The sequence below is a fragment of the Vigna umbellata genome, chromosome 4 (genome assembly GCF_029865625.1).
Source record: "Vigna umbellata cultivar VRB3 chromosome 4, Vumbellata_1.0, whole genome shotgun sequence".
NCBI classification, from domain to species: Eukaryota; Viridiplantae; Streptophyta; class Magnoliopsida; order Fabales; family Fabaceae; genus Vigna; species Vigna umbellata.
In genome coordinates, this window is record NC_142168.1 from 14135021 (window position 1) to 14156465 (window position 21445).

The window sequence follows — 21445 nt, forward strand, 5'->3', positions numbered from 1 at the left end:
TCTCAATGGGACAAAAACTGTTAAATTTTTTTAAAAAGTGGAAGAATGTAATATTGGATTTTTAGTAAATATAATTTCTTTATCAGTATCATTTTCTACTTTGAGAAATTTCCTTATTCTAAATTATTTTACGATATTCAAATAAAACCGAGTTTGAATAATAAATAAAAAAAGAAAAGTGTAACGATAAATAAATAATTATATTGAAAAGAATAAGAAAGGAGGAAGGGCAAGAGAAAAAGGGTGTGTGGGGGTTGTTTGGTTTGGTTCATACTAGTTTGTGTGGGTATCGTTAGGCTAGTGACGATCGGATCCAGCTACAGTTACAGGTGCGGCTTCTTCTTCATCTTCTTCTGCATCCTCTTCCAGATCTTTCTTTGAATCCTCACACGCGCCTCTTACTTAGTTCTAGGGTCGTTGTTTCCGCCATAGATGTTTGTTCATATCTGCTTCTCGCGCATTTTGTTGATTAATTTTTTAGTTTTTAATATAAAAAATGAAATTCGTTGATAGGTTACGACTTTTTGTGACTTTCTTGTTTTTGTTTGCTTGATTGAAGATCAAAGAAGCAAGATGTTCGGTGTAATAAAGCACAAGGTAAGATTTTTTTCTGATTGCAATTGCATTTCACTCTGCTTCATACGATGAACACAACAGAACGCACACTCTTTTTTGCAGACTCAGAGCATTCGCCCTGCGTTCTCCGCTATCAGACAATTTTCTTCTGCCGCCAAAGAGGTTCGTATTATTGATCTCATCTAATCTCTTATTAGATATCAACCGAACCCTCCGTTTCTCAGATTCACGTCTTTCGCTGCAGATCACTGTTCGAGAGGCTCTCAACACCGCACTCGATGAGGAAATGTCAGCTGATCCTAAAGTCTTCTTGATGGGTGAAGAGGTCATCCATTTGTATTCTATTCTATTCTCTTTTACATTTTTTTTAATTCTTTTTCGCCTTTGCCCTCTTCTCTTAAGTTTGGTCCTTCATTTTCCTTCTGATTAAGTGCAGGTTGGGGAATATCAGGGTGCATACAAGGTTAGTTTACTTGTCTTGCCAACCTCTGGATTTACCAATTCGATACCAATTTGTATTACCTATTAACTTTCTTTCTTCTTTCATTTTAGATATCCAAGGGGCTGCTCGAGAAGTATGGCCCTGAGAGGGTTCTCGATACCCCAATCACTGAGGTCATTTTCCTTGCGCACATTTCGTATCTCTTTCATACTTCATACTTATCCACCCATTTGGTTTGCAACTTATTTACCATCTCCTTCCGTCCCTCCCTTCAATTCGTTACACTGCTTCACTGTCTTTACTTTTAGGTAACAATGGTTGCAAATTGGACACATTTGTTACTTCTTGAGGCTCTAACCCTATCCCAGTTTTAGTCTATTAGATCTAGTACCATTCAAGAAAGAAAAAAAAATCGCAGTGAGAAATTCATAAGTATTCAATTTTTGGTTAAAAACCCATATTTAATTATAAAACAAATGATGAACTCAAACTATACATTAAGCCGACCCTTTAATGTTATTTGTTGCCATTCTTCATTTTCTGAATTACCAAGATGCTGGCATGACTAACCCAAGCACAATGTTATCAGTTAGAGTTTGTGATAAAGCACATGTGTTTCACCTTGAATCTTCTCTAAATGAAATTTGTAATATTTTGGCATCTAACCAGTTTTGAATTTCTCTCTGAACTTGCCAAGGTCCAACTTTAATATGTTCAAAGAGTCATTAGTGGAATCAACCTATAAAAGAAACAAATTGAAGCTTTAGTAACATGATGATGGCTTCGGGATTCATTCCATGGAATTAGAATGGGATGTTATTTTTGGCTTTTGTGTTCTTCATGTGTGCCGCTTTTCACTTTTTGTAACAGATTGCTTATTGAACATGAAAATTGATCTTTTCAGCTCCTCGCCATAACATTGTACTCTAATATCTGTGTTTGAATACTGTTTTCAATACCATGGTTGGCTCTCCATCTTAAAAATGAGATTAACAGACTGTCTTTTATGAATTGAACTTAACTGCCGATCCCTGCCCAAAAAAGAACAGGATTTATACACGGTTGCATGTGTTGGATTTACATAATTTTTTGTGAAATATAATACAGGCTGGGTTTGCTGGTATTGGAGTTGGTGCTGCTTACTATGGTCTAAGGCCTGTTGTGGAGTTTATGACTTTTAACTTCTCCATGCAGGTAGGATTATATCTTTATTGCATCATTTCTTTGTTAAATTTAGTGTGGAGTTAAGTGTTACATTTCTTACAGAGTCAACACTTAGTTTATGCAAGTGTGTGTGTGTGTGTGTGTGTGTATTAAAGTTATGTGAACCTGGCTGTACATGAAGATGATTAGATAACATTGTATGAGTTTTCTCTTTAGTGATAGGAATAACTGAGTTGACTTTTTCAATACACGATGATTGATTCCTCAAGGATAAATGTCGACTTGCCTGTAAGGCTGTGTTAATAATCAGGATATAGGTGTGCCTACCCAACTCAAAAATGCTTTGCACAAGAGTATATAAGATAAATGATATAATTAATTTCTAGTAGACATATAAGTGGTCAAAAAATAAAAATTACTCTGTAAAAGGCATAGTCATCATTCATAAATAGATGTCATGATGATAGTCCCAAAATATTATCATTATTTTCTTAGGCATAATTTTTAATAATTAATAAGTTATTGGCAACGAAGGATCTTAAGGACGAAAAGAGTATCGTGCCAAACCTTGACAAGTTTGAGCCTCTGATGTGTTGGAGGGATGACATCATGTGGGTTCTGAAGTGCAACCTAGTCAACACAAAAAGGAGAGAACATCAAAGCAAAAATGAGTTGTCCAAGTGTGCACCGAGGTGACAAGAATGGATAATAGTCAACACCAGCAGGTTGCTGGAAAATAACAGCAAACAATGGATAATAGCCAATCTCAAACTAGAGGGGGCGGGGATGTGAAAAACAATGCATGCTAGTAAATGGCATACAACTAGAGGAGTCACATGACAAATCACCAATAGTGATCAAGATTTTACATGCTTTGGGCTTGTGATTGTTGCTCTATGAAAACCTGAAGTAATTCTCTGTGCATTGCAGGGATGACTTACTTAATGCTTTTAATGTTCTGTGTCTGACTACCCTGTTAAAGATATAAACCTAAGGATTTGTTGTTGGGCAAAGCTGCGGATCTCAGTATTCAAAAGAGGGATTCAGTTTATTGTTAACAGTGCCAATCATATTTGACTTTAAAAATAAAGCAATTCTGTAGTGTTTTAAAAAATAGTTTGAACATCACATCAATGCCATAGAAATCAATTTAGTTTATTAGATGACAAGCTTTTTTGCTGCAATTTGGTTACTTGACAATCCTCTGCGTGAAGTAGGGCCTTGTGTTTGCTATCTTAATGTTGGCCTCTGGTAGCTTGAACATTGAATAATAATTAATTCTGGTGAATATTGTATCAACATGTGTAATTATGCTTAGTTTTTAGCCTCATTTCTCTGGTATCCAGCTGTGTCATCTTTGGTTTATTAGCTTGCTGATTAATTATTTAACTTCTATCCACTCATTGAATTTTAATTATTGTTGCAGGCAATAGACCATATTATTAATTCTGCCGCAAAATCCAATTACATGTCTGCTGGGCAAATATCTGTACCTATTGTTTTTAGAGGACCCAATGGTGCTGCCGCTGGGGTTGGTGCCCAGCATTCTCAAGTATGGTTCTACAAGCTGCTTTCTTTTATGTACAAACTTTATTTCACTATTTCGTTAAATTCTGCCTTGAATGTACTCTGCTTTAGAGCTGTGGAGAACTGATAAATACTTTAGATTTCATCTATGTATCTACAACTTTGCTTTCATGCAGTGTTATGCATCTTGGTATGCTTCATGCCCTGGGTTGAAAGTCCTGTCACCGTATTCATCTGAAGATGCACGTGGTTTGCTTAAAGCTGCTATAAGGGACCCCGATCCTGTTGTTTTTCTTGAAAATGAGTTGCTGTAAGTTTTGCTGCTTGATTCTCTCAACCCCACACAACCCCCTACCCGCAAAATAAGTTGCCATAGTTTTAACACCAGTTATTATTATTATTATTATTATTATTCCGAAGAATATTTAATTTGTACACTATGTCCCCTAGATATGGTGAGTCATTCCCTGTTTCGGCTGAAGCTCTTGATTCCAGTTTTTGCCTTCCCATAGGAAAAGCAAAGGTAGTTAATTATCTGTAGTGTACGAATCCTTGTTTCTAGAGCCATATTTAGTTATTTACTACACAATAATGCATTCTTACTGAATCCATGTTTGCTTCACGCATTTTATCACTATCAGATTGAGAGGGAAGGAAAAGATGTAACTATTACAGCTTATTCAAAAATGGTTGGCTATGCTCTCAAGGTTTGTTTACCGTGAGATCCTTTTGTGGTGTAGATATGAATATTTTGCTGTTCTAAAAAGTTTAAAATCTCTAACCCCTTCTGTACTACCAAAGTAGACAACATTCTTAAATATCTCTTCTTGGTGTTTTAGGCAGCTGAGACACTGGCTAAAGAAGGAATCAGCGCTGAGGTAAGATTTGCCAGAGTTAGTAATGAACTTTCCCTTCTTTCTGTAAAACTTCATTTGGGTGATGATAATGGTTAATGACCTTTATCCACATAGGTTATTAATTTGCGTTCAATCCGACCACTGGATCGATCAACGATCAATACTTCTGTCAGGAAAACCAACAGGCTAGTGACAGTTGAAGAAGGGTTTCCTCAGCATGGTGTTGGGGCTGAAATCTGGTTTGTCTCTTTGCATTGACTTTCTCTGTATCTTTCTGGTCAACTCTTGCCAATCATGTGAGTGTATACTTCTCTTGAGCAGCACATCTGTCATTGAGGAGAGTTTTGGTTATCTTGACGCACCGGTTGAGAGAATTGCTGGGGCTGATGTTCCTATGCCATACGCAGCAAACCTGGAGAGACTGGCTGTTCCGCAGGTAATGATTGTGGAATATTATTTGTTTCTTCTGAATGTGTCAACTTGTTTTGGAAGATCTGTTTTCTTTATTTTGATCCAGAAATGTATTTTTATTTTGAATGGGTGTAGTGATAGCCTGGACATGATGGTCTTGTGTGACACGAGTATTGATGCTAATTTGTTCAAGGTTTTGGTACAAGTGTATAGAGAATTTAAATCTGATTTGTTTTCTGGTTTATGTGGATGGACAGATTGAAGATATTGTTCGAGCTGCGAAGAGAGCATGCCACAGATCGGTGCCTTTGGCTGCAGCTGCTTGAAAGTTCTGGAAAACTTTCATGTCCTGATTAGTTCTTTGGTAATCCTTGATGTACCAAAAACAATTTTCCCCCAAATTTCCACCATAAAACAGCAGGAAGAAATTACAACCAAAGAATGCTGGTTTTAACTTGCGGGTTATGCTGGGCTTTGGTTAAAAAGTTCTGTTGTATATTCCTAATTTTCAGGACTCACAGATGCCATACATTTTTTCCCCATTCTCAGCCAGCATATATATGGGAGGAAGTGAAGTTTAATAACTTGGAAAACAATAACACCGGGCGGGAAGTCTTCTGTGTTTTGGTTTCTGATTGGCAATAACTAAGTAGTCAATTTTTTGAATACATTATCGAGTTTCTTTCCAGTGGACCAGTTCTATGCAAAAGATCTAGCTCTTATTTAATTCAATTCCATTTACTGCTTTAGTTACTTGGCAGGCTAGAGATATTTGATTTGACATGAGGTCCGTATCCTTGGGGAGAACAAGGTTATGGGTACTTGGTGTTGTGAATGGTGCTTGGTCTTAGTCACCGTGAACCCCCTAAAACTACTTATATAACTATCGATTTTCTCTGCCGTTCTTTCGGTTAGCAATACCCACGAAATCATATTGGCTGCTGTTAACGTCAGTCGAAGAAATTTCTCCATTTGCCATTTCCTCTTACTTTCTTTGCGAATGTTACCTTTTCCAGTTATCTTACCCATTGCGTAAACGATTTTAACTTATATCTATGGTAACTTTTCGCCGTGAATCATGTGTTGAGAAATCACTTGGACGTTGCTTTTTGATATAATTGTTTGTCAACTTCATTGAGTATCATGTCAATGTATTAACAATGGAAGATAATTTGGCAAATTTGATGTCGCAAACCTAATTATATGCTCTAAAATATGTCACTGACAATAGTAAATCATATTTGAGAGATCGTTTTGAAGGACAAAAGATGGGGTTAATTTTTTAAGTCGTACAAATATTATATAATTGGATAAATATTTAAAATGGAAGGAAAATATATTAACACTTTGTTTTTTTTTTTGTTTGTTCGAAGTTGTTATTTTCTGAATTTGAAAATGTAATGTTTTCTTCCCTTTTATTTTCATCCATAACTTTTCAGTTTTATTCTGTTTGCCGTTTTGACATGATAAAATGTTCTGTTCTTATTTTTGCTTTACTAGAATATTAATGCTGTATCTGGGTATGAAATCGTTATTTCGAACACAAATTCTCCTTTTCTTAGCCCTTAACTGAAAAAAGTAGTTTCAAATATAAACGATCGGTTCCTTAAGACCTCAATTAACATTTGTTTTATTATATTTAATAATCTTAAATCATTTAAGAGTTTGTATGAGTGATAATTTAAATATATTTTTTCTTTTAACTTTTTTATGTATTTAAAGACATGACAACAAAAGAATTTTAAAATTGAAGGTGAAGAATACCTCAATTCACATATACTGATTGTATTGTGTGTACTTGGGTTCGGAACAAAAATTTAAGTGATCATATGTTCATAAAAAATCTTTCATAAATTCCAAAATATGTTTTCTTAGTTCTTTTTGCATGTTATTTGTTTCCAATGCTTTTTTATAACAAAATCTCACAGAAAGCACAAAATGTCCTGAACGTAAAACTGGGGAGTTATACATAAAATCTAAGCTTTAATTACTAGAAAATAGCCGAGAATTACATGCAAAATATGCTCTGAAATGTAAACCATTATGTTCGATGTATGAAGTTGACTTCACTTTCGCAAAGCAAGTTATGATATCAAATTCGATTACATTATTCTTGGAGTGGAGTTAAAATGTGATAAATAATTTAGTTTTGCAGACAAATTGTATTTTAGAAGCTTCGGTGTCACTTTTTATATCTTCTGTGTACGAAGTATTTTAATTTAAAAAAAGTGTCTTTGTTTTAGTTAGGGAGCATAATTTTTAAAAATAGTTTGGCAGTTATTTTAAAAGTCAAAGTCGAAAAGCTTACATTTTGGAGAACAACATTTTGTATTGATTATTGTCTGGAGAAAAAAAAAATCGAAAAAATTGTATGCATGGAAGGTGTGGCCTTGACTTTTAACAAATGAACGAAAGTATTTTGAGTGAATAGTTTTATAGTATAATTCAATGATTAGAAGGATGGAGTAATGAGAAGCAGATAATTGAGAGAGGGAGGAAGAAGTGATTATAGAAGTGTAGGGAGGAACAATACATAGATCTGTGCAATGGGAGATATATTATCAAGGATGGAGTAATGACAAAAAGAGAATTGAGAGAGGGAGAAAGAAGTGATTATAGAAAATGTAAACACATATATTTCTATAATGGTTAGATATTGTTTATTTTCATTAAACAACATATTTTATCTATATATAAACTCATGTTTTTTTTTTTATATGCTAGAAAGAAGAAGGTTAAGAATAATTGGTTTATAGTGTAATATAATAGTAATGGTAAATAGAAATACAATATTATTAAAAATAAATAATAGTAGTAATTATAATAATAATATTAATAATAGAAATAATGAAAGGTTGGGGGTGGTGGAATTTGCGTGGGAGGAGTTGGTGGCGTAAGCAGAGGAAGCGGTTGAAGAAAGAAATGGTCTGATTGGGATGGGGAAGGGGATTTGACCACCTCCTCGTTGTCGTTGTTGGCGGCGATTTCCGTTTGCTATTCTTCACTCTAATCCCTCATTCGTTACGAACAAACAAAGCAAAAGTTATTAGAACAAACGATTGCAAGACATCGATGAAGAGCTCTCTGAAGAAATTGCGAGGTCTGGCGCTTCACAATCACAACCACAACCGCACTCGCAAGGATGACTCCTCCAACTTCATTCAGCCTCTGGGCCAGCTTGACGAGCTTGCTCGGGCCACCCAGGCACGCACGCACGCCTCGACATTCGCATTTCTCTTTCCATCTATGTTTCTTCAACATATCCTACCCTATCATACAATACATCTCTACTTTTAGGGTTTGACGGATGGAATTGATTTGGAATTGCTCTTCAGGATATGCAAGACATGAGGGACTGCTATGACACCTTGCTTTCCGCCGCCGCTGCAACCGCCAGTAGTGCCTATGGTAGGGTTGGGACGTTGGAATATCGTTCGTTCGTTCATTCTTTCTTTTCTTCACCCTTTCATGCTTTTCATATCGTCTATTATTCTCTTCTTACAGAATTCTCTGAGTCCTTGCGAGACATGGGCTCTTGTCTTCTCGAGAAGACCGCTTTAAATGACCACGCAGATGAAACTGGCACTATACTCTTCTTTTACTTCTTCTTCCACTTCCGCACGCACTTCATCACCTTTTTCCTAACCCCTTCCTTTGTTTTTTTCCATTCTATTATTGCAGGAAAACTTCTCCTCACGCTTGGCAAAATTCAGTTCAAACTCCACAAACTAATAGATGACTACGTCACTTCCTAATCTTCTCTCTATTTCCATTTTATCTTTACTTCTTATTTTCTCTGCTTTTCATTACTCTTTTCTTTCCCATTCCAGCGTTCTCATATAATTCAGACAATTACCGTTCCCTCGGAGTCTCTCTTGAATGAACTTCGAATTGTTGAGGTTTCTAATTCTAATCTTTTTTATATCTCTATCTATTGCACTTACACAAACCTAGTCATGCATCACTCTCGTTCAACTTTCAGATTCAACTTTTTCTTATTGCAGTAACCTAAGAATACCTTTATTTTTGTATTCTGCATGGATGACCTTTTTGTAATTTTCATCATTTTTTTTTTTGTTTTAATACTCGACCAGGAGATGAAGCGGCAATGTGATGAGAAAAGGTTTGAAATGATGTTTTGGATCTGTTATTATCTTTGACTGTCACAGTGATATACTTCTTGTTATTGTGTCATATGATATGCAGAGACGTATATGACTATATGGTAGCAAGATACAGAGAAGGAGGCAGGTCTAAAGGCGGGAAAGGGGAAACTTTTTCTTTGCAGCAGTTGCAAACTGCTCATGATGAATATGATGAAGAGGCTACTTTATTTGTTTTCCGATTGAAATCTCTGAAGCAAGGACAATCGCGTAGTCTTCTAACACAGGCAACGCGTCACCATGCTTCTCAGGTTCTTCACATTCCCCTGTTTCCTTGTAAGAATTGGAGTTTTTTTTTTTTTTTTTTTTTTTTAATGTTATTACCATTGCTTTCTTTTTGTGCCCAAACAGTTGTGTTTTTTCAAGAAAGCAGTCAAGTCCCTTGAGACAGTAGAACCACATGTAAAATCTGTAACTGAACAGCAGCACATTGATTACCAGTTCAGTGCTCTTGAAGAGGAGGATGGGTATGAAGGTGACGATGGAGATGATGGTGGTGGTGGTTATGATGACAATGATGATGGTGAGCTGAGTTTTGACTATGGACAAACTGAACAAGACCGAGATGTTTCTACGTCACGAAACTCCATGGAGGTGACTACCTTAAGTAACTAGGATCTTCAATTTTTTTCTTCCCCTATGTGTTTTGAGTTTATTTAGAAATGGTTGTCTAGTGAAGGCTGGAAAATTACATCTACTAACACGCAAAAGGGAACAGGTGAATGATTATGCACTCATGTGGTGGTCGTTGAAGGGTTTGAATCCTACTGCATGCTGTATATGTGTGAAATCAAAATTAATGAGTGAATGACTAAATTCGTGGACAGAGATTATGTTGTGGGCAAAGTTGTTTTTACGGTCTTAAGCTCAAAAGTTTTGCATATTTGTTTATTTAATTGTGACTAACTGCTCTATGCACACGAGTAATACAGTTTAATTAGAATGCCGCTAGATGGACAATTGAGCAAGAACCTCTTCAAGTAAACTACGGGGTTTTAACTTCTTTGATCAATGCATGAAAATGCTATGGAAGTTTTCAGTAATGAACTTCTGATTTTGAAGATTATGGTTCTGAACAATATATATAGTTTTAGTTTTCAAAGTTTATAAAACACTACAATTAGCTTATATTACTCATCTTGATGACATGGTGCTTATCCGTGTTCACCTCTTTTCAGCTGGATCAAGTGGAAGTTACAGCTCCTGGAGGTTTTACATCCGAAACTGCCAAGGTAAAAAAGACATCTATTATCTTCAATTTTATTTTTGAGCCTCTAAATTTGAAGTACGTAAGGGCATGCACAATGAATCTTTTGCTCTGTTTGCAGGAAAACTTAGACAAACTTCAAAGGAATTTGTTTTCCTTTAGGGTTAGGACAGGGAGCCAATCTGCCCCGCTTTTTGCTGATAATAAACCTGATGCAATTGAAAAACTGAGACAGATGCGCCCATCTTTATCTCGGAAGTTTAGTTCATATGTGCTACCCACACCCGTTGATGCTAAGAGTTCAATCTCTTCAAGTTCAAATAATCCAAAACCTTCCAAAGTGCAGGCAAATTTAAGTGAACCTACAAAGAACTTGTGGCATTCATCCCCATCAGAACAAAAGAAACATGAAAAAGATAGCGGTGATGAATTTTCTGGTTCCATTGTCAGAAGTGCTCCGTCAGTACACAAGGAAAGTAACAGTAATACTGCCTCCACGAGATTGCCTCTTCCTCTAGCAGATAATCTTTTATCCTCGAATTGTGATTACATTTCTGCTCACCCTAAAAAGATTAAAAGATATGCCTTTTCTGGCCCATTGACAAGTAATCCTGGGCCTACCAGACCAGTTTTGTTAGAAAGTGTTCAACTGTTCTCTGGACCTCTTTTGCCAAGTTCAATCCCTCAGCCTCGGTCATCATCTCCAAAAGTATCTCCCACTGCTTCTCCCACTCTAGTGTCTTCACCCAAAATAAGTGAGCTTCATGAACTTCCTAGGCCTCCAACCAATTTCCCATCCAATTCAAGGCTTTTAGGTTTGGTGGGTCATTCTGGTCCTTTGTTGTCTGGAGGTCAAAAGGTTTCCTCTGCAAATAATTTGGCTGCATCAAGTGCTGCATCTCCATTGCCAATGCCACCTCAGGCCATGGCTCGTAGTTTCTCCATACCTTCTAGTGGGGCTAGAGTTGCAGCATTACATGTTCCTAGAACACTAGATTCTTCTCATGGATCATCTATGTCTGAGACTATTGCTTCTCCTCTGATACCACTAGCATTATCTAGTAGTCAGCCATCATCAGATTGCTGAGGCTGCTGTCTAGATATTTAGACCGGAGGTATTTTTTTAAACCAGGGCCTTTTGTTTACTTTTTTTCTTCTTATTTTCTATTATTTTTGTTTTCCTGGATTTATTTGAACTTTTTTTTTTAACTGTGAAATTTAGACAACGTAGAAAGTGTTGAAATTTTATTTATAGATGGCAAAACCTCTGTCTCCATTTGCCTGGTTTGGAATGGGATAAAATGGATATGGTTAGTACGTACTTGTAACAGCCTGTGTATAGGACACCTATTATTGAGCGAGTTCTGTTTTCAAAGTTCTTGCAATATATAAATGATTTCAATTCCCCATTGTGGAATACAATTGTCGAATGAAAAATATCCAATACTTTTTATTGTATCTTTAGTGTAATTTGGAGTATGTGAGTTTATCACTTTAGACTTAATTAATTAGGATTATGATAAAATATTAGGATAAATAAGGGTTAGTGCTTTATGTATTGCAATTGCAACATGATATTTCATATCATATGAAGTCAATTCTAATGTCATAATGTTCGGTTTTTATTCTCTCCTTTTCCTCCGGCAATACCTTAATCTCTCTTAGCCACTCCCATTCTTCTAATAAAGTGTCGAATTTAATCACAAGGCATGGGGAACTATGTACTATCCATGCTTCAAACCCAAAGGGCATTTGGGTGAAGGGATGCGTTCTAAATTTTGTTTTTATCTAACCGTTTAAACTTTTGGAATAGTTTGGCATATGACAAAATAAACTATGTAATCTTCATACAAAATACTCTCTACTGGAAATGCACGTTGGGATAGAGAATATTTTTGGTGCAAGCATCATCTATTTTAAATGGACTTAACATTTTATTATGTACAAATACCTTACAATGAGGTCACACATGCAGAAACTCACTTCATAGCTATTTTTTTCATCTTCTCCTTAAAATAGCATGTGCAATAGGTGGAAGTGTTTATAATTGATAGGATGAATAATTTAGGACATGATAGGCCAGTTTTTATAATGCATTGGAGAAATTTCAATTCCAAACTAATTGATATTACCATTGTAAGATTTATAAATTGCTTTATTATTGTTCCTTGTTCTACTACCAATACTGTTAGAAAGTTTAGTTTAACTTACATATGATTTAATGTTCATTTTCTGTTTTTCAGGGATGTGTGCATGTTTTGTCTAATGTTATGCGATGAATCCAGGTATAGTCTATGGATACTTGTGCAGACTAATTCTACTTACATCTGAAGTTAGCCTTTACGGCCTGGCAAATTAAGCTTAGGGCCAAGAAAACTTAGGTTAAGTTTTGCTTAGTTGCAAAGATGTATATATTCGTTTGTCTGTCATATTCATTGTTATTTCAACCTTATGGGCTTTTTGTTTTCTTATTTCGAAATAAATGCCCATCGGCTTTATTGTTGAGATATGCATTCATGCAATGACGGTAACCAATCAATCATGCCTCGCCTTTACGAGCAATCCAACTGTCTAATTAAGCTGTGTACCTTTCAGTAAGTGCAATTTGCTTTCATATGTTTTCTTAACTAAACATTTCTATGAACATATGAAATCAATTCTCGGAGAATTCGATTCATTTCTGGATTGGCATTCATAAATCATGCTTTTGATTTGTCTGCAATCTGGTGGAGCTGGACGAGAAGAGAGAATATAATTCATGTAATGTAACAGTGTCGCATTTGTTGTTGAGTCATTATTTGGTTAATAAAACGTTCACGTTGCAATAATAAAAAAGGGAGAAATGAAGTGGAACATCGTGCAATTATGCTCTAGCAGGTGTGGAACCACTCAAGAAGTTGCTAATCACTAGCTAGGTACCGTTGCATTTTCTATGAACTGGTAGAATTGGTTTAAGTCAGACAAATGGGTACTCTTGTTGTGGACTCATTGGGGTAATTTTGTTTAGAACATGTATGCCAAATCCAAATACCCAAATTTAACTTGCTTCTGTCATTATCATTATAATTAATCTATATCTATCTATATATTACAAATGGGCATCACAAACCATCCGTACTAGCTGTACAGATTTGGAAACCATGAAAAGAATTACCGATGTCCTAATTCGAATGCAATGCATAATAATATTGGTAATTTGGAACAGTGCAAGGAAAATAGACATTTCTGATGTGCGCTGTTTGGACGATAGAGATTGGCTTCCTCGTTATTTGGTAGATATAGTCTTTCATTTGCAGCTTTCTCCAGTATCATATCTGACGAATCCCATTAATTCTGGTCCTTTAAGTCTTGTGTTATTCTTGAAACTGCAGGAATATAAACTATTATTAGCTCATGCTCTCACACATGTAAATCAACTACTTGAGCATGGATCTAGAGGTAAGAGAAGCATGAAATCATAACAGGGGAATGTCATCAATGTTATATAGAAGCATGAAAGTAATAGCTAAATTCTACAAATGATCAGCATCGAAAAGTAAAACGTAAATTATAATCGCCATGTTCCTATTTTAATGGTATTTATATAATTTCTTGTCACCAATGATTTGAGTTCAAGTCATATGTTATTATTACTGTTATCACCCTGCAGATATAGCGGCTTCAATTTATTTACAGAATCTGTGACAAAATTTGTGCAAGTAATAATATCAATTTTCCAAGTAGTAACGAAGTCGACCTTGTGAAGTACTCAGATTAATAAGTTTTAGATGGACTCACCTTTGTTCAGAGAACTTTGAAAAAGAGCCGGATGTAGGGAAAGTACCACACAGATCGTTGTTTGATAGGTCTCTGCATAACATAAGAAAAACGAATTTAAACGTGAGAAATTAGAATTGACGGAGCAGAATGAAAAGATGTATGATATTGAAAAGTATAGGACAGAGAGACTCACAAGATCTTGAGGTTTCCCAACTTAGTGAGTTCCCTCGGTATTCTTCCAGTGAGCATGTTGCTGTTGAGCCGCCTGTAATATTGTATCATAAAAGGGTTATGCTTGGTGAACGGTCCACTTGCTATTTATTTTAATTAACTTACAAGAATTTGATGTTGGAGAGGTTGGACAGGCTGGCGGGAATGGAGCCAGTGAGGTTATTCTGGTAGAGACCCAAGCTAACCAGGTTCTTGAGGTCTCCAAGTTCCCTTGGTATTGGACCCTTCAAATCATTCTTGTATAGTTCTCTGCACATTGGCAAACCAAATCTTACGTTCTGTCTTAGCATAACACATTCAAAAGGAACTTTGGAGAAATAAACCCTCATATTTGATCTTTAGTGATGTCTGTCAGACATTTTCAGAAAATAGATAAATACAAACTTCGCTATGGCGCTTACAGAAACTGAAGGCGCTGGAGCCTCCCTAGTTCTGGAACCAAATGACCAGACAGTTTTGCATGTCCGAGGTCCCTGCATGAGTACGCAATTATCAGACTTAACCCAACCCAGAGAAATAATCAACACTTATCAAACAAACATGTTACAAAGAATACATAATAAAATAAAAAATACAAATAATACATTCCAAATAAAAACGTGAGAAACTGAAAAGACAAGATGGAGTTAATTACAGTCGGGTTACTCTCTTATCATCATCACAGGTAACATGGAACCATGTACAAGGATCCACCAAAGTTGGATCCCAGCTCTGCAGAACGTTATTTGGGTCTTTCACAGCTCTCCTGAATGCGAACAGAGCATCACCTGTTCGTTTTCAAGTTCAAAAAAGCAGAATATACTATTGTGACAAGATTCTTCAAAATTTGTGGCTGGATACATATGGAACGCATACATACAAAAGGGTGGGTTTACCTTCAGAGTTTGCATTTATAACAGCAAAAGGGTCTGATAGGAGAAGAAAAATTGCAAGAACGTAAAAAGGTACCCTCATGCTCCTCTCCATGAAGTAGCAGCCCTGAAAGTTGGTAGAGATTTTAGAGCCTCACCCCTCACACCGGCTGAGACCAATTGATGGTTCTATTTGTAGTCGAAGTGCGCCTAATAGTAATAATACTAATAACAAAAACATGTAATAGAGACCAAATCTTCCTCTTTCTTTAATGCAATTATGCTTTTGGAATGGAATCACAGATATATGGAGAATTTTATAGTGCCCGTAAATGGATATGAGATGCTACCTCTTTAGTTTGTCTATTCACACTCAACTAGCATTGTAGTCTTACGTGTAAATATCATTACTCTTTTTCAAATGATAATTAAAATTGTTATTCTCGATATTTAGTTAGGTCAAAGACTATAAACACTATTTGAATTTTTAGTAAGGAAAATATTTACGTGCATTTAAAAGTGAGATATGTTCATTATTATTATTTTTGTAATTTAAAGGAACATTTCTGGAATGCATGTATACGAGAAAAGGATTAAAACAATTACGTTAAAGGTAAAGATAAACTGTACGATATCAATTAGATTATTCAGTATTCAAGCAATATGGTTTAAGGCTATCGCAGTAGCAATACAAAGAATGTTTCAGGCGATTACACAGACTAAACTAAATTGTTGTTCTTCCTCTTGTATTTGAAAACAAAATAAAAAAATGTACTTTAGATTCGATGATGGATGGTGTGATTTCAAAGAAGGAGAATACTTGTTCATTCTGTTTTCTTTTATTAGAAAAAATTATCTCTGACACAAAGCAGCAAGGAATATTAATAATGGTATTGAAAACTGTAAGTAATAAAATGACAAAGATGATAAAGTTAAATTGGTTTTTGATTAGTCAACCATGATGGCAAATTAGTTAACTGGAAGCATCATAGTAAGCTTTGTGATTGGACACGTAAAAGTAAGGCACTAGCTAGGAATGAAGAAAGTGAATAGAAAGATTATAGATGCAAATGAAATACTCGTCTTTTAATGCATTTTATGTTAATGGGTCCAAATCCAACACTATAGTTTTGACTTGGGACGGCTCAATGGGTTGAATTGGTTGACAGCATGGTTTGTTCTGTTTCAAGTTACTGTACTTTGTATCTTCTTTTTTGATAGTGGAGGGACACAAAAGCATGAAAGGGTTCCTTTGTGTGATCTTAGACAGATAATGCAATGATCTCCTCATTAAAAGAAGTGACTTGGAGATTTCAGACTTAGACCACATCATGTTAACTCCTTTTCATTCTCACACTCACCAACCATAAGCTTGGGAAAAAGTTATTATAGTATTACTGTACGAAACAAAAAGCCCTCTCTACTTAGTCTCTCTTTCTTCGGCCAAACGATAAAAGCTTTCCATACGCATAATTATTGTTGAGTGTATAATCAACACCTCACGTGTAAAAGAAATTATAATGGTCTTTGACCATTGACCACCACATTTAGAAAGATAAAGTTGTAATATTATGTCCCACCAAGGAGAAAGGGAGGGAACAAAATTTTGAACTAAAAAGTAATTATAATCCTTATTATGTAAGTTAATTATAAGATGACACACTACAAGAGTAAAGTAGTCATAAATGAGTGATTTTTTTTATTTTTAAAAAATAAAAATAAAAAATAGAATGAATAATATCAAATGAATGTAAAATATGTGTGTCAAAGTATCATTTTTCTATTATGTAGTGTAAACATTTGGTTAGGAGGATGTTAATATTGTTTTTTAAGATGTAAAAGTGTTAGAAAAATAATACTTTGACACACGTAACTTTTTTATATTTATTTGATATTATCATCTAAAATAAAATACAAAAAATTATTCCTTTAAAACTATTTTACCTTTATACCACTATGTATCAAATTAAAGTAAAACGTGTCATTTACCATTACTCAAAGTATTAATATTATTGGACATGAATAAATGTTTGTCATGTTCACATCAATGGACCCCAATTCCCATTGCTCTCTTCAAATCAAATTCAATCCAACATCTTTCCGAAACTGACTTTTTGTTCGTTATCAATGGCTATTCAATTTAGGGATTTTTAATATCATCGTCATGTGCTCTCATAGACATTGGATTTCAATTATTGACAAATAAAAGAGATTAACTCTTTCCACGGGCCTTAACACAAGATTTCTGGACTTTCCTTTATAATTCAATTTTATATCAGGAGCTCTATAAGTGGGCCTTTGAGCCCAAAAAAATGTTGGTACAAATTTTGGTAGTATATGTTAGTTACTAAGGAATTAATCGAGACATCATCATTCCTTTATATATATATATATATATATATATATATATATATATATATATATATATATATATATATATATATATATATATATATATATATATATATATATATATATATATTATCATAAGTTTCACTCTTTTTTTTATTTTTTAATTTTTGTTACTTTGCATTATTCATTGTTCATGTGATTGCTATGGAAAGTTAAACCTCCAAACCAATTCAAAATTTGAACAATTCCCGTTAGATATTGAATTCAATTTCGATTTTCTTTTTATCAATTCTTTTTTATATTGATTAATATAATAGTCACGTTTATATCAATTATTGATCGACTCAATCAATTATTTAATTTACTTGAATTCACAATAGTTCGTGATTACAATTGTGATGTTGGTTTTTGTGATTGAATGTTTGAAGAATTTCTAATTGTATTGAGTTTATATCGATTTATACCCCCAAATAATTTCATTGCGTGTGTTTAAATTTTTAGATTAAAGTTTTTCTTTTTTCATTTTTCAATTTTATTTTCTCATTCATTGAATTTTTGGTATTATATTATTATGTACAAAAAAAATCATTTCAAATTAGTTCGTTATGCATAATATGTTAGAACGGGTTAAATAATAATTAAAGAATTAGTGTAACATTGATAGATAATCACACCTATAAAAAATGAACAAACACAAAACACCCAAAGTAATACACAACACATAAAACACATTGGTGTCTCATATTATTACTTTATATAATTACCTTATATAAAGTATATATAATAAAGTGAAATTTAAATTTAAGTTAATTATACAAAATTATATTTTTTATATAAAGTATATATAATAAAGTAAAATTTAAGTTTAAGTCAATTAATTTATAAGAGAATGTTTGCATTTTTATATAATGTATTTTATTTTATCTTTAGTTTATGTAAGTTTTTTAACACACTTTTTTATGTGATAACTAGACATCTCAGAGTGTGAAATTAGGAAAAATCCAATAAGAAGTGACAGGAAATCTAACCAATTTTATTAAGATAAACTTTTAATGACTTAAATATCATTTAAAGAAAAAAAATTTTAAATTTAACTTAACCTTACAAAATCATCTTATAAAATAATATTTGTACTCACTTATATACCATTTGACTTTATATATTATTGATTGGACTTTTCCATCAAATAAACTCATTAAAATCATTGTCAATCACATAAAAAATTTACTAAAAAACACACACGAAGGAACCATAACAAACCTATAATAAAACTACATAGGCAAAAATTAATTATTATGAAAAAAAAATCATAGTTTATTCTATACTATCTAATTTTTTATTCATATTGTTGTGTTCTTTAATAGTTTCAAAATGTGTGTATATTACAAGTGTCTTGGTTTGCTCTTTTTATGATCCAATTAGTTGAATCTCATTATTGGATGATTATAAGATTAATCCTAGTTTGATCTTGATTCTCGAGCTTACCGTGGAAGATCTTAAGTTTCAAGATCCATTTTGATGAAGTTTTCTTGAAGTTAGGAATATTCAACCAAAAAAATGGATTTGAACCCGAACCATTTTCATATTTTAAGAAAACAAGAAACAAAATAAAAAAGGAAAACAAAGTGGGTTAAGAACAGAAAATTTACGGGATCTCTGGCTATGTATGATTTTACAAACCATTTCATTACATACCACCAAATTATTCTAATTGACAAACGGGCTGAAATTGAAAACTTAAGCTTTCCGTAATAACAAAAGGAAATGCTCGAACTGCTCCATGAAATTAGGCATACATTCGAAACACGTTTTGAACTTGAAGTACCTCCTAAAGCAGTAGTGGTTATTTCAGTATACTAATTCCAAAACAGATGTATTTGGAACAATATTGGAAACAAAGGGCTGTAAAATAAAAGTTGTCTATCATAGCCAACAAATCATTTTTCAAGAAAAAATCGTTTATTATTTCTTAATGATGACTTTAAAAAAGGAGACAAAAAAAAATTCATATGATTTTTAGTTATTTTGTTGCTATATAACTGGACTAAATGAACAAATGGAATATTTTATAGCCTGGTATTTCAGGGTAGTAGTTGCTGAGATATAAATTGCTTTTAGGTATACAAAAGAACATGAGCACTTGGATTGTTACATAACATGGCCACAGCTTTATTATAAGCTTGCGGTTGAATCTCCTCACCAAGCAATTGAGTTCAACTATATATTTTCTTGAATAGGCCAAAACAAAGCATGCAGATCATGGATGCCAGAAATTCTCTATGAAGCATAATATTAACAAAACATGAGTTTATTATAGCTGTGCAACAAAAGGCGTACAAGTAGATAATTCTAATTTCGATGAAATTCGAGAACGGTAAGTAACAAGTATTCATTTTTGTCCAATTCTTAAGATATGACTATGTTACAGGTTGCAGAAAATGCAAGCGCAAATGGCAGAAGCAGAATTATGATCCTACCCAGCCAATGCAAAGCTCTCCTGAGTCCAGTGTGGTGGATCCATGACAGCACAGGGATCTGATTTCTCAAAGTCAGCGACCTACAGATGAACATTTCCAATAAAAATATTGAGTTGCAAACGTACATTTGGAAGAATGGTATCGATTGATTTTAAGGCCAGAGACAGAGAATTCATAAGAGGTAGGTACCTTTTCTTGACAGTTAGGACAGTAATGATATTTATGCCAAAGGCAGTCCATTGAGGGGCAAAGAAAGCAAACTCCAAGCATCATCGGCATCAAGCATCCAACAAATGCAGCCAGACTGGGCTTCGATCTATTTTTGGCAGCAAAATTTCAGAACAATAAGTGATTTATGTAAAAATTTGTGAATGTTGGGAATGAACAGAAGTAAGACAATCGTTCTAAGATGAAACCGAAATTAACAAATCCCAAATCGAGTATTTGGCAGTGAAGTCAATGTGAAGTTAGTTTGAAACCTAAAATCTGAAAGTGAAAAACAAATATTCAAACGAGATTGGATGAGTAGACAACACCAACCTAAGCATAACTAAGAAGATCATAATTGTTTCGTGAAATTCTAATTTGATCGGATAATAGAAAACAAATTTGATTTGATCGGAAATTGAAGAGAAGAGAATAGCATACCTGACGGTAGTGAGAGCGGTGGCACCACAGTAAGGGCAGTTGAACGGAGCAGGAGTGTCTCTGTAAATGGTCTGGTGGATGGGGATGCCCTTGGGATCTCCGACCACCGCGTTAGGAGGAATCACCCCCCTCTGGTATTGGTTTTCGTACACCGGCACACCAACCACCACTTCATCCTTTTTCTCCATTCTCTTCTACCAAAATGTGCCAAGAGTAAATATTAAACTATATAAAAATATACACCAAAAATGTTATCGAAATTTATATCTATATAAATAAATAATAAGCCGATTATTCCAACGCGTTTTTTCCTCTTTCTAGATTAAATACCTGTTCCGCACGCCAAAAGTTCAAATATTACCTTTTATGTTATACTCAAACAACTACTATATATTCAACGCAAGTGCTTTTAAGTCTTTTTAATCTTTTATAAATTTCTTTTATATTTAGTTTAAGTTAAATGAAATATTTTCAAAATTATCAATGATCAAAATTAAGTTAATGATACTTTTCTTAATTCCTGATTTGTAAATTTTATTTTCTTCCGTAGTTTAAGCGTTCACAATTTCAAAAATAAGTTGTAATTTTCATCAAATCTTTAATTTTTATTTTACTTGTGTTTTTTCTATCCAATTAAATGTTAAAATCAAATTATTTACTTAATTTGTTATAAAATCAATTTTATTAGTTAAAATTAAAACATTTAAATCTATGTAAGATTAAATATTAAATTAAAATTACGAATTCTTAAGAACATGGAAACTAAGATTGAAAAAAATA

At 33.9% G+C, this 21445-nt stretch overlaps 4 protein-coding genes across 6 annotated transcripts; 2 read left to right on the forward strand and 2 right to left on the reverse strand.

The window, feature by feature from the left end:
- The first annotated feature begins 205 nt into the window (after positions 1 to 205).
- LOC148199302 (pyruvate dehydrogenase E1 component subunit beta, mitochondrial) lies at positions 206 to 5704 on the forward strand. Of its 2 annotated transcripts, none has more exons than XM_088113777.1 (15): positions 206 to 329; positions 560 to 597; positions 679 to 738; positions 821 to 901; positions 1013 to 1039; positions 1129 to 1191; positions 2126 to 2212; positions 3609 to 3734; positions 3886 to 4019; positions 4160 to 4232; positions 4351 to 4416; positions 4549 to 4587; positions 4681 to 4805; positions 4888 to 5002; positions 5235 to 5704. In XM_088113777.1, the coding sequence occupies exons 2-15, from the start codon at positions 574 to 576 to the stop codon at positions 5301 to 5303; spliced, it is 1089 nt and encodes a 362-aa protein (XP_087969903.1). In that variant the 5' UTR covers positions 206 to 329; positions 560 to 573; the 3' UTR covers positions 5304 to 5704. The 2 variants fall into 2 exon arrangements, with proteins under 2 accessions (XP_087969903.1, XP_087969904.1); XM_088113778.1 differs by having other exon boundaries at positions 216 to 329; positions 514 to 597.
- A 2121-nt stretch (positions 5705 to 7825) lies between these two features.
- On the forward strand, positions 7826 to 12854 carry LOC124849222 (uncharacterized protein At2g33490-like). 2 transcript variants are annotated; one of them, XM_088112054.1, is made up of 11 exons: positions 7826 to 8181; positions 8313 to 8385; positions 8482 to 8559; positions 8659 to 8720; positions 8808 to 8876; positions 9072 to 9100; positions 9184 to 9391; positions 9492 to 9734; positions 10319 to 10372; positions 10469 to 11462; positions 12591 to 12854. In XM_088112054.1, the coding sequence occupies exons 1-10, from the start codon at positions 8050 to 8052 to the stop codon at positions 11432 to 11434; spliced, it is 1914 nt and encodes a 637-aa protein (XP_087968180.1). In that variant the 5' UTR covers positions 7826 to 8049; the 3' UTR covers positions 11435 to 11462; positions 12591 to 12854. The 2 variants fall into 2 exon arrangements, with proteins under 2 accessions (XP_087968180.1, XP_087968181.1); XM_088112055.1 differs by having other exon boundaries at positions 8040 to 8181; positions 8275 to 8385.
- Positions 12855 to 13375: 521 nt separating this feature from the next.
- LOC124849237 (leucine-rich repeat protein 1-like) lies at positions 13376 to 15479 on the reverse strand. Its single transcript, XM_047327149.2, has 7 exons — positions 15213 to 15479; positions 14972 to 15104; positions 14739 to 14810; positions 14443 to 14586; positions 14300 to 14371; positions 14125 to 14196; positions 13376 to 13712 (listed from the first exon to the last, which is right to left on the reverse strand). Exons 1-7 carry the CDS (start codon positions 15301 to 15303, stop codon positions 13634 to 13636), a joined length of 663 nt encoding a protein of 220 aa, XP_047183105.1. The 5' UTR covers positions 15304 to 15479; the 3' UTR covers positions 13376 to 13633.
- Positions 15480 to 19804: 4325 nt separating this feature from the next.
- Positions 19805 to 20896, reverse strand: GILP (GSH-induced LITAF domain protein). The gene is made up of 3 exons (XM_088113976.1): positions 20666 to 20896; positions 20207 to 20333; positions 19805 to 20097 (listed from the first exon to the last, which is right to left on the reverse strand). Exons 1-3 carry the CDS (start codon positions 20851 to 20853, stop codon positions 20014 to 20016), a joined length of 399 nt encoding a protein of 132 aa, XP_087970102.1. The 5' UTR covers positions 20854 to 20896; the 3' UTR covers positions 19805 to 20013.
- Between the last annotated feature and the right edge of the window lie 549 nt (positions 20897 to 21445).